The following is a 13,553-nucleotide window of genomic DNA, read 5'->3' as shown; positions in this document are numbered from 1 at the left end:
GACTGGAATGATCATTATGGGTTAAAACTCTTGAACGTCTAAAACTAGATATGTTTTCAAATTACTGCCCTTTTTTTGACAGAGATATCAGTAAAAAAAAGTATCTGTGCGGCCCTCCGTTGATTTTCTAAATCCCAATGTGGCCCTCAAGCAAAAACTGTTTGCCCACCCCTCTTATAATGTGTTATATAGATGTTATAAATGCTTTATAAACACATGCATAAGGACACCTACAGTAAAGTGTTACCAAAGTTTTTTGTTGCATTGAATAGGCTTAATGTCCCGGGTTGAACTGCCTATTTGGTTGACCCGTCAGTTCGTTACTCACCCACAAATGCGACCCCACTCACCCTCTGACACGCTGCGAAACCACAGTTTTGTCTCTGAGGTTGTGCTGTATTCCACAAACTTTCCCCAAATTACAGTTTTTTGGGGAAATCCCAGTTGAAGGATTGCCTCCTGATTCCCAGGAATCCTCCAACCAGGATTTCTGAAAAACCTGGGAATTTTGGGAACATTTCCGGAATTTTGCAACCCCAAATCTGAATGCTGAACCCCCAGTCATGGTGCTTCTCTGCGTCATCTCTCCCAGGTCCAATGAGCGGCTGGCGGAGGCCAACACCAAGCTGATGAGCGAGCGCCACCGCAGCAAGTCCCTGATAGCCAGCAGCATTGTCAACGGCAGCCTGGGCGGGCCTCTGGACATGAGCTCCCTGGGGTCGGTGGGGGCCTACGGGGCAACGCTGGGTCCCCTCAACAGGAGCCTGGGAGGGCCTCTCCTCAGCCCCCTGGGGGATGGGGGTCAGAGCAGCAGGGTGGAGGCTTACCTGGCAAAGGTAACAGGCTGACTGTATTTTGAATGGCAATAGCAAATATACAGGGACTGTGCTCCACATTGCTTAAAGGGATAGTTCACGTTTTTGGAGATTTTGTATATTTTTGACTTGACTTAACTAACCTTTTTGACTTGAGGGGATGTTGCATTGGGTTTCCATGCATTCAGGTTGCCTTGGTTTACTTTTGACCATTTTTGTAACATATCCCATCTCCATGGTGTCATAATTGGGAGTTAGCAGTGTACTTTTTATGTTGTTTTTATGTAACTGGCAGTGTAGTTACATTGTAATTCACATTTTTTTTATAAAAGTGTGTCGTTGAATAACAAAACTGTTCTAATGCTTTGCTTACATTTTTTTCCAAGTGCTGTCTTTCTTCCTTTTCTCACTAGACCTATATATATGACTAAATGTCCATCCTGTATCACCTCTATTCTTCTCTCGCCATCTTTCCTTCCTTCCTATTCTTTTAGAGATTTCTTATAGTGGGACTTTGTGCCTAACCTCTCTATTTCTCAATCCTTCAGCTTCTAGCTCAAAAGTCTGTCTCTCATCTCTCCTCTCTTCAGCCAGACTCATGACCAGGTGTGTAGTTGTGTGTTAGCTGACTGACCTGCATATGCTGCTGCTTCACTCTCCTCTGACCCTCCCCTCTCCCCCTCACATTGGGCCTCTCCCCTCACCTTCCCATTGGCCCACGCTTGCAACACTCCGCACACAACCGTGGTTTCACAGCATGTGAGAGCGGGTGAATTTATTTTAGCTTGGCCAGTGCCCCGGGTGGTTGGAGATTGCCCTTTATGAGAAATAGAATGGTCAAAAATCGGTTACCTCCACCCAGTGTCCCAGACAAGTGAAAGTGTATGCACCCAGTGCTAGTTCAGTTAGCTTTAGGGCTACCCATTGTAGCTGCACCAGGGTCCTATCAAGTAATACAGTGTCACGTTCAGTTTGGCAAACGTTACACATAGAAATGGCACGTATAGATCAGGTGTAATTCCTTATTCTACATGTCAGAGAGGCTTGGTTGCTCTACATCAGGGCTCTCAACCCTGTTCCTGGAGAGCTATGCTCCTGTAGGTTTTGCTCCAACCCCAGTTGCAACTAACCTGATTCAGCCTATTTATTAGAATCAGGAGCTAAAACCTACAGGCATGGTAGCTCTCAAGGAACAGGGTTGGAGACTCTGGTCTACATTATAAGCCTACAATTTAAATCTGAACCTCCCGCAGTGTTGTGTCCCACTCAATGCAGGCCAGTTGTCACAGATGTCAAAACTCTGATTTTGCATTTTAGAGAGGACTTGAGAGAATCACAATTTGTCGAAACCCTTCTGAATTCCTTGGAGCCCGTTTTGCTGTGACAACTGTCTGTCATAGGAGATTTTCTTTAGTAACGATTGGATGGTTTGGGGTGTCATTCATTTGCACACAAATGTTTCAGGAACAATTGACTAGATTTAAATGAAATACAATGTGTTCTGTATCTGTTAAATGAAACTGCAGCAAAAGCAGCTACTGTATTGTCTTGCTGAGGTGTTGTGCTTGTTGAAATGATCAAACGAGAGGCTCCTCAGAGAATTTTTATAAAATAGTGAAACATTAGTTATCATTTTTATATAAAACTATACTAAATATATTCATGTCACCAAATAATTGATTAAAACACACTGTTGCACAATTAAAGCCTCAACAGCACTCTGTAGGGTAGCACTATGGTGTAGCTGGAGGACACCTAGCTTCCGTCCTCTGGGTACATTGACTTCAATACAAAACCTATGACGTTCATGGTTCTAACCCCCTTCTATAGACTTACACAGTAATTATGACAGCTTCCGGAGGATGTCTGCCAACCTATCAGAGCTCTTGCAGCATGAACTGACATGTTGTCCACCCAATCAAAGGATCGGAGAATGAATCTAGTACTGAAAGCATAAGCTACAGCTAGTGAGCACAGCAGTGTATACAATGTGAGCGAAAAACAATGGTTGAACACTTTTGAACAAATACATTTCTTTAAAATTGTAGAAGCAAGAGAGTGAGAGAGCTAGCTATATTTAGTTTTTTTTTTTAATCTCACTTAGCTAGCAAATGCAGCTAGCTAGTTTAGCTTACTCAAACACCTGTATCAAACAGAGAGGGACGCTATGTTAGCTAGGCGGCTATGGCTATCCGACACTGGAACTCTTACAAGTCAAGGTAAGGTTTTGGTTGTATTAATTTCTTGCCACCGGGGCCCGCTGGTGTAACTGCTAAACTGCAGTACACTGTACTGCGTGATTGTAGCGGGTTTACTAACGTGTTAGTTCTAGTAGCTATGTTGACTGTGACGTTAGCTTATATGGTTTGGCTTGGAAAGTATTTTTTTTTCCTGGTCACAGCTGATGGGTTGTGTACTGAAGTCCAAAAGTGAATGGAAAAGGTGAAAGGAGGAGAGCGCATAGATGCGAGGAATCATACAACGGCAAAATGATCATGCTCTTTGTATGTGGCTGCTATGAAAACTGTTTGTGTGTAATCAGGGGTGTATTCATTCCTCCGATTCTGTTGAAAATCCTTTCTTAAACTGAAAATGTCAGTATCATGTTCATAGCCTAAACCTATCGATGTTACATCGAGCTTGGTGAATGGAATATGAATGACAGTCATCCAATATGTTGCAATAGAAATAAGGCCGTGCTCATAAAAACAATTGTCATCTTCCCTCTTAAAAGTCACCGACTGCCACTGACATCCCAGTAATAGGATCTTAACAGTGAACACTGTTCAGTTGGTGTAATTCAACCACTATAGAAACATCATTCGGTTTCCATATAGGCTCAAGCAGAGCTTTGCTTGCATGCTCTGTTGTGTTGCTAAAATTGCAGTGCTTTTTCTCATGCAGTTCTGTATGCCTTTTTTCATCAAGCACAATTGACCAACATTAGCTTATGTTAAGTGGATTTAATACCAACAAGTAAAGCGGGCAATTTCCCTCTTTTTATGGAAAGTGGTCCTCTACTTTTGATGGTACAAGTTATTTTTGTTTTATAAGGATATCCATTATACAAAAAAAAAATTAATGTTAAATTGTTTCTTGTTTAAAAGCCCACAGCAGTGATAAAGATTTTGGTTATACCACAATATCTCAGAATATGCTTGATCTTCTATTCTAGATGCAGAATGAATTGGAGAGAAACATATCAAAGGAGTTGGACCATGGTAAGTGTTTATGCAGGGACTAAATTAAGTCCATAACATATGACACATTTGATAGTTTTATCATTTTAATAACACAAAATAACAGGATTGTATTTTCAGATCTGGAAATGATGTATTTGTTTTTAAATTCTAACAAGTCCAGATTATTGCAAAAATATATATATTTTACACACTAGCTTAGAAATTAAAGGTCCCGGACAGTCATTCTGATTCCCATGTAAAATAGCCTTTTGAGGGACTAAAATATCACCTATAAATATCAAGTACAGTCTCTCATGGCTAAATGCCAGGAAGTTTGAAAAGACAGGCTTAGTGGGCGGGGAGCCAATTTGGTGATACACTCAGCAACTCAAGCTCAAAAAGCATTGATATTGCATCAATAGCTAGGTTTCAATCCAATTGGCAACAGATTTTCATGCAAATGTTTGAAAATCCACATTTAAAAGAAAATGTGCCTACGCTGGACAACAGCTCGCAGATACGGTGTGTGTAGGATCTGCGGGTGGATTGTGGATAAAGAGCAAGAATGTTTTTATTTGTCAAAATGGCAGTAAAGCATTGATCATCATGTCACCAGAATAAGACCCTTGACGTTTATTGGAAATGAGCATCAAGCTCCGTTTGGTGCCACTTTCACCACCCTGTGAAGTTCATCCTATTTTATTTCATCTGTAGCTTAATTTAAACAGCATGGATTCCCAAGCCGTAGTGGAAGGACCACACACAGCATGTCATCGCGTGACTCCAAGTTTACTTCGATATGAGGGTTATTATATCAGTGTTTGCACATATTTTGCGTTTCCACCGCCATTTCTTGCATTATACATTTTACCGACACAAAGATCCCACCATGTCGAACGAACAAATTACCTGTCTGCGTTTTTAAAATTGTACCGAAACTTCCTGTTTCCATCACCGCTGTCGTGATATTTTTTTATACTCGCATAAAAACCGTGGATGGAAATGTGGTTATTGATGTCAATTTGTTTATACGTCTCCCGTTTGGCATGTCTATTGTGATGCGGTTCACAGCAACACTGACAGATGTGTTGACATGACAACTGCGTCATAATTTTGAACGACCCCCTCCCCCTTTTGTTCTATGCTGGCTGAATACCTACCAAGCCAGTAACTAGCTAACACCTGACACAGATGAAAGGGGAAACATACAGTACCAGTCAAAAGTCGGGACACACCTACTCATTCCAGGGTCATTCCATTGTTCTACATTGTAGAATAATAGTGAAGACATCAAAACTATGAAATAACACACATGGAATCATGTAGTAACCAAAAAAGTGTCAAACAAATCAAAATATATTTTATAATTGAGATTCTTCAAAGTAGCCACCCTTTGCCTTGATGACAGCTTTGCACACTCTTGGCATTCTCTCAACCAACTTCATCTGGAATGCTTTTCCAACAGTCTTGAAGGAGTTCCCACATATTCTGAGCACTTGTTGGCTGCTTTCCCTTCTCTCTGCGGTCCCACTCATCCCAAATCATCTCAATTGGGTTGAGGTCTGGTGATTGTGGAGGCCAGGTCATCTGATGCAGCACTCCATCACTCTCCTTCTTGGTCAAATAGCCCTTACACCGCCTGGAGGTGTGTTGTGTCATTGTCCTGTTGAAAAACAAATGATTGTCCCACTAAGTGCAAACCAGATGGGATGGCGTATCGCTGCAGAATGCTGTGGTAGCCATGCTAGTTAAGTGTGCCTTGAATTCTTAATCAATCACTGACCGTGTCCCCAGCAAAGCACCCCCACACCATCACAACTCCTCCTCCATGCTTCACGGTGGAAACCACACATGCAGAGATCATCAGGTCACATACTCTGCGTCTCACAAAGACACGGCGGTTGCAACCAAAAATCTCAAATTTGGACTCCACCAGTCTTATGTCCATTGCTCGTGTTTCTTGGCCAAAACAAGTCTCTTCTTCTTATTGGTGTCCTTCAGGATGGACTGACCTTCATGTCTTAAAGTAATGATGGACTGTCGTTTCTCTTTGCTTAGTTGAGCTGTTCTTGCCATAATATGGACTTGGTCTTTTAACAAATAGGGCTATCTTCTGTATACCACCCCTACCTTGTCACAACACATCTGATTGGCTCAAACGCATTAAGAAGGAAATAAATTCCACAAAAATAACTTTTAGCAATCGAAATGCATTGCACATTATTTTTTTTAATTTATTTTTTTATTTTTTTTACCAGGTAGGCCAGTAGAGAACAAGTTCTCATTTACAACTGCGACCTGGCCAAGATAAAGCAAGGCAGTGCAACAAAAACAACAACAAAGAGTTACACATAAACAAATGTACAGTCAATAACACAATAGAAAAATCTATGTACAGTGTGTGCAAATGTAGAAAAGTAGGGAGGTAAGGCAATAAATAGGCCATAGAGGCGAATTAATTACAATTTAGCATTAACACTGGAGTGATCGATATGCAGATGATGATGTGCAAGTAGAGATACTGGGGTGCAAGAGGGTAAGTAATCATATGGGGATGAGTTAGTTGGTTGTGCTATTTACAGATTGGCTGTGTACAGGTACAGTGATCAATAAGCTGCTCTGGCAGCTGATGCTTAAAGTTAGAGAGGGAGATATAAGTGATTTTTGCAATTCATTCCAGTCATTGGCAGCAGAGAACTGGAAGGAAAGGTGGCCAAAGGGAGTGTTGACTTTGGGGATGATCAGTGAAATATACCTGCTGGAGCGCGTGCAATGGGTGGGTGTTGCTATGGTGACCTGTGAGCTGAGAAAAGGTGGGGCTTTACCTAGCAAAGACTTATAGATGACCTGGAGCCAGTGGGTTTGGCGACTACTATGTAGTGAGGGCCAGCCAACGAGAGCATACAGGTCGCAGTGGTGGGTAGTATATGAGGCTTTGGTGACAAAACGGATGGCACTGTGATAGACTACATCCAGTTTGCTGGTCATCTATAAGTCCTCAGAGCAGTGGGCAGCTGGGAGGAGGTGATTTTATTCTCCATGGACATTACAGTGTTCCAAAACGTTTTGGAATTAGTTCTACAGGATGCAAATTTCTGTTTGAAAATGCTAGTCTTAGCTTTCCGCACTGACTGAGTATATTGGTTCCTGACTTCCCTGAAAAGTTGCATGTTGCGGGGGCTATTCGATGCTAATGCAGAACGCCGCAGGATATTTTTGTGCTGGTCAAGGGCAGTCAAGTCTGGGGTGAACCAAGGGCTTTATCTGCTCTTAGTTCTACATTTTTTGAATGGGGCATGCTTATTTAGATGGTGAGGAAAGCACTTTTGAAGAGCAACCAGGCATCTTCTACTGACGGGATAAGGTCAATGTCCTCCCAGGATACCCGGGCCAAGTCGATTGGAAAGGCCTGCTCGCTGAAGTGTTTTAGGGAGCGTTTGACAGTGATGAGGGGTGGTCGTTTGACCACGGACCCATTACGCACACAGGCAATGAGGCAGTGATCGCTGAGATCCTGGTTGAAGACAGAGGTGTATTTATAGGGCAGGTTGGTCAGGATGATATCTAAGAGGGTGCCCATGGTTACGGATTTAGGGTTGTACCTGATAGGTTCCTTGATAGTTTGTGTGCGATTGAGGGCATCTAGCTTAGATTGTAGGATGGCCGGGGTGTTAAGCATGTCCCAGTTTAGGTCACCTAACAGTACGAACTCTGAAGATAGATGGGGGTGATCAATTCACATATGGTGTCCAGGGCACAGCTGGGGGCTGAAGGGGTCTTTAACAAGCGGCAACGGTGAGCGACTTGTTTCTGGAAAGGTGTATTTTTAAAAGTAGAAGCTCTAATTGTTTGGGCACAGACCTGGATAATATGACAGAACTCTGCAGGCTATCTCTGCAGTAGATTGCAACTCCGCCCCCATTGACAGTTCTATCTTGATGGAAAATGTTATAGTTAGGGATGGAAATGTCAGGATTTTTGGTGGCCTTCCTAAGCCAGGATTCAGACACGGCTCGGACATCCGGGTTGGCGGAGTGTGCTAAAGCAGTGAATTAAACAAACTTAGGGAGGAGGCTTCTAATGTTAACATGCGTGAAACCAAGGCTTTTACAGTTACAGAATCAACAAATGAGAGTGCCTGGGTAGTGGGAGTGACGCTGGGGGCTGCAGGGCCTGGGTTAACCTCTACATCACCAGAGGAGAAGTGTTCGGCTAAAGGCTATAAGAACTGGTCGTCTAGTGCGTTCGGAACAGAGTAAAAGGAGCAGATTTCTGGGCGCAGATGAATAGATTCAAGGCATAATGTACAGACAAGGGTATGGTAGGATGTGAGTACAGTGGAGGTAAGCCTAGGCATTGAGTGACGATGAGAGAGGTTTTGTCTCGAGAGGCCCCATTTTAGCCAGGTGAGACCACCGCATGTGTGGGGGGTGGGAACAAAAGGGCTAGCTAAGGAACATTGAGCAGGGCTGGAGGCTCTACAATGAAATAAGACAATTATCACTAACCGAAACAGCAGTAGACAAGGCATATTGACATTAGGGAAAGGCATGTGTAGCCGAGTGATCATAGGGTCCAGTGAGTAGCTAGGCGAGCTGGAGACACGGCGATTCAGACATATAGCAGGCTGGGGCAAGCAGATGGGCCTGCGGGGGACGTTGCAACGGAAGAGCCTGTAGAAACCTCCTTGGACGGTTACGTCGGCAGACCAGTCATGATGGATCGGCGGGGCTACGTGTCGGCAGTAAAGGTTCCAGGCCAATTGGCAAGAGAGGTATTGTAGCCCAGGAATTGTCTGATGGAATCTCTTCGGCTAGCCGGGAGATGGGTCTAGCTTGAGGCTAGCTCCAGGCTAACTGGTGCTTGCTTCAGGACAGTGGCGTTAGCCAGGAGTAGCCACTCGGATAGCAGCTAGCTATCTGCGATGACCCGGTGTTAAGGTTCAGAGGTTGCGGTATGAATCCGGAGATGTGGTAGAGAAAAGCAGTCCGATATGCTCTAGGTTGATATTGCGCTTTGCAGACTGGCAGGAATTGACCGGGCTGAGGCTGGCTGATGTCCGAGTTAACGGTGATGACCGCTAGCAGTGGCTAACTGACTAGTAGCTAGTTAGCTGGCTAGCTGCTGATGGGGGTTGCGGTTCTAAAGTATAGAAAATAGCAGATCCGTACCAAATTGGGTGAGGCGGGTTGCCGGAGAGTATGTTCAGTCCGTAGATGGAAATTGAGATTAAAAATAGAAAAAATATATGCAAAATATTTAGGAAGAAAACAATATATACACGGGACGGGACAAGACGACAATAACAGACGTCCGACTGCTACGCCATCTTGGAACACAAGATGACTATCTCATGAAGCTGGTTGAGAGAATGCCAAGAGTGTGCAAAGATGTCATCAAGGCAAAGGGTGGCAACTTCGATGAATCTCAAATATAAAATATATTTTGATTTGTTTAACACTTTTTTGGTTTCTACATGACTCCATATGTGTTATTTCATTTTTTTGATCTCTTCATTATTATTCTAATAATTATTATTATTCTATTCTAATAAAATAGTAAAATAAAGAAAAACCCTTGAATGAGAAGGTGTGTCCAAACTTTTGACTGTTACTGTTTAAGTATCTTTGCCATAGATGAATACTGTGTACTTTTAATTATATTTGCTGACTCCCTACAGTACAATTTTGGCACCAGTAGAGTAGCTACAGCTAAAGTCGGAAGTTTACATACACCTTAGCCAAATACATTTAAACTCAGTTTTTCACTATTCCTGACATTTAATCCCTGTAAAAAATTCCCTGTTTTAGGTCAGTTAGGATCACCACTTTATTTTAAGAATGTGAAATGTCAGAGGAATAGTGGAGAATTATTTATTTCAGCTTTTAATTATTTATTCACATTCCCAGTGGGTCAGAAGTTTACATACACTCAATTAGTATTTGGTAGCATTGCCTTTAAATTGTTTAACTTGGGTCAAACTTTTCAGGTAGCCTTCCACAAGCTTCCCACAATAAGTTGGGTGAATTTTGGCCCATTCCTCATGACAGAGCTGGTGTAACTGAGTCAGGTTTGTAGGCCTTCTTGCTCGTACACGCTTTTTCAGTTCTGCCCACAAATTTTCTATAGGATTGAGGTCAGGGCTTGACTTTGTTGTCCTTAAGCCATTTTGCGACAACTTTGGAAGTATGCTTGGGGTCATTGTCCATTTGGAAGACCCATTGCTTTAACTTCCTGACTAATGTCTTGAGATGTTGCTTCAATATATCCACATAATTTTCCTTTCCTCATGATGCCATCTATTTTGTGAAGTGCACCAGTCCCTCCTGCAGCAAAGCACCCCCGTGCTTCACGGTTGGTTTGGTGTTCTTCGGTTTGCAAGCCTCCCCCTTTTTCCTCCAAACATAACGATGGTTATTATGGCCAAACAGTTCTATTTTTGTTTCATCAGACCAAAGGACATTTCCCCAAAAAGTACTTTTTTATATCGGTTTTGGAGCAGTGGCTTCCTTGCTGAGTGGCCTTTCAGGTGGTCCAACATCTTCACAAGGTCCTTTGCTGTTGTTCTGGGATTGATTTGCACTTTTCGCACCAAAGTACATCTCTAGGAGACAGAACGCATCCCCTTCCTGACCGGTATGATGGCTGTGTGGTCCCATGGTGTTTATACTTGTGGACTATTGTTTGTACAGATGAACATGGTACCTTCGGACGTTTGGAAATTACTCGCAAGGATGAACCAGACTTGTGGAGGTCTACATTTTTTTTCTGAGATCTTTGCTGATTTCTTTTGATTTTTCCATGATGTCAAGCAAAGAGGCACTGAGTTTGAAGGTAGGCCTTGAAATACATCCACAGGTACACCTCCAATTGACTCAAATGATGTCAGAAGCTTCTAAAGCCATGACATCATTTTCTGGATTTTTTCAAGCTGTTTAAAGGCACAGTCAACTTAGTGTATGTAAGCTTCTGACCCACTGGAATTGTGATACAGTGGATTTTAAGTGAAATAATCTGTTAACGATTGTTGGAAAAATTACTTGTCATGCACAAGGTAGATGTCCTTACCGACTTGCCAAAACTATAGTTTGTTAACAAGACATTTGTAGAGTGGACTCCAACCTAAGTGTATGTCAACTTCCGACTTCAACTGTATCTAGCTTTATAAACCGCGCCCCTCTGAAAACACACCTTCGATGTTGGTTACATCCTTATTTAAATTAGATGATAGAATATGATTTTACCGTTGGTGTATTTAAACGAGCATTAGGGTGATGCCACTGTATCCCCTTAATAATCCCGACTCCTGAATCCAAGTGTTTGACATGGGGGAGGGGACCAGTAACTTTATGATCAAACTTTAGAAATGTAGAAACAGTCATTTTTCATACTTTGATCTGGTTTCATCCAAATATCCACCAATTCAATGAAAAACATGATTTTGACTGTTCATAACCTTTCAGCATTTCTTTCTCTCTCCGTCTCTCTCTCTCTCCCCTCACTGTCTTCTCTCTCTTCAGCGACAGCAGAGCTTGAGGGCTCTGCCCGGATGTCTCCGGTGGGCTCTGCCTCGGGCTCCCCTACTAGCCTGGGTTGGGGTCTCAGTGTGGTGGAGGACCCGGTCAGCAGGGCCACACAGCAGTACCTGGAGGTGCTCAAGAAAAACTATATGATTTGACCAGGCAGCATTGGGCTTCCCAAAGGGAGCCACAACTGTCCACTTTACCATGACCTGGGTGGTGTTTATTAGGGCACTCGGTGGGAAACGTTTTGCAATGGAAGGCAAAATTATGTTTTTAAGTCCAGTTATTCCTTCCGTTTCCGTCTGTTTTCTCCCGTTTGGTGCTCTAATGAACATTACCCTGGGCCTCATCAATGCATGCTTATATAAAAAGAACATGCACATTGAGAAAAACACTAAAGGCCAAAGCCACTCCACTATAACACATTCCCCCCAAAAAATGTTTACTCTTTATTCTACGTCTTTTAAGAAAGGAAACAGACGTGATGCACATTGCACTTACAGTGCATTCGAAAAGTATTCAGACCCCTTGACTTTTTCCACATTTTGTTACGTCACAGGCTTATTCTAAAATGGATTACCTCGATTTTTTTCCCCTCATCAATCTACACACAATACCCCATCATGACAAAGCAACAACAGATTTTTAGAAATGTTTGCATATGTATTAAAAATGTAAAATTGAAATATCACATTTACATAACAATTCAGACCCTTTAGTCAGTACTTTGTTGAAGCACCTTTGGCAGCGATTATGGCCTCGTCTTGTTTGGTATGACGCTACAAGCTTGGCATACCTGTATTTGGGGAGTTTCTTCCATTCTTCTCTGCAGATCCTCTCAAGCTCTGTCAGATTAGATGGGGAGTGTCGCTGCACAGCTATTTTCAGGTTTCTCCAGAGATGTTAGATCGGGTTCAAGTCCGGGCTCTGGCTGGGCCACTCAAGGATATATCTATAGAATTGTCCCGAAGCCAGTCCTGCGCTGTCTTGTCTGTGTGCTTAGGGTCGTTGTACTGTTGGAAGGTGAACCTTCTCCCCAGTCTAAGGTCCTGAGCACTCTGGACCAGGTTTTCATCAAGGATCTCGCTGTACTTTGCTCCATTCGTCTTTCCCTCGATCCTGACTAGTCTCCCAGTCCCTGCCGCTGAAAAACATCCCCACAGCATGATGCTGCCACCACCATGCTTCACCATAGGGATGTTGCCAGGTTTCCTCCAGACATGACGCTTGGTATTCTGGCCAAAGATTTCAATCTTGGTTTCATCAAACTAGATATTCTTGTTTCCTTTCGGTGCCTTTCGGCAAACTCCAAGCGGGCTGTCATGTGCCTTTTTCTGAGGAGTGGCTTCCGTCTGGCCACTCTACCATTAAAAACCTGTTTGGTGGAGCGCTGCAGAGATGGTTGTCCTTCTGGAAGATTTTCCTATCTCCAGAGGAACACTGTCAGAGTGACCATCAGGTTCTTGGTCACCTCCCTGACCAAGGCCCTTCTCGCCTGATTCCTCAGTTTGTCTGGACGACCAGCTCCAGGAAGAGCCTTGGTGGTTTCAAACTTCTTCCATTTAAGAATGATGGAGGCCACTGTGTTCTTGGGCATGGTCAATGCTGCAGAAATGTTTTGGTAACCTTCCCCAGATCTGTGCCTCGACACAATCCTGTCTCGGAGCTCAACTGACAATTCGACCTCATGGCTTGGTTTTTGCTCTGACATGCACTGTCAACTGTGGGACTTATATAGACAGGTGTGTGCCTTTACAAATCATATCCAATCAATTGAATTTACCACAGGTGGACTCCAATCAAGTTGTAGAAACATCTCAAGGATGATCAATGGAAACAGGATGCACCTGAGCTCAATTTTGAGTCTCATAGCAAAGGGTCTGAATACTTACGTAAATAAGGTATTTCAGTTTTTATTTTTCATACATTTGCAAAAAAATTCTCAATTTGTTTTCGCTTTGTCATTATGGGGTATTGTGTGTAGATTGAGATGTTTTATTTCATCCATTTTAGAAGGCTGTAACCTAACAACA

At 42.9% G+C, this 13,553-nt stretch overlaps 1 protein-coding gene across 1 annotated transcript in view; it reads left to right on the top strand.

Annotated features, from left to right (window-relative positions):
- The window catches only part of si:ch211-272n13.3 (ankyrin repeat domain-containing protein 26), a 71,741-nt gene extending 59,636 nt beyond the window's left edge, over nt 1–12,105 (top strand). Inside the window, exons 27-29 of the mRNA XM_039017964.1 lie at nt 593–836; nt 3,991–4,036; nt 11,518–12,105. Coding sequence (XP_038873892.1) covers nt 593–836; nt 3,991–4,036; nt 11,518–11,675 — 448 coding nt within the window. The 3' untranslated portion in view covers nt 11,676–12,105. The remainder of the gene's footprint in view (nt 1–592; nt 837–3,990; nt 4,037–11,517) is intronic.
- Nucleotides 12,106–13,553: the final 1,448 nt, after the last annotated feature.

The sequence above is a fragment of the Salvelinus namaycush genome, chromosome 21 (assembly GCF_016432855.1).
Source record: "Salvelinus namaycush isolate Seneca chromosome 21, SaNama_1.0, whole genome shotgun sequence".
Lineage (NCBI taxonomy): Eukaryota > Metazoa > Chordata > Actinopteri > Salmoniformes > Salmonidae > Salvelinus > Salvelinus namaycush.
Note: the sequence above shows the minus strand (reverse complement) of the source record. Positions and strands in the feature narration are given on the sequence as shown.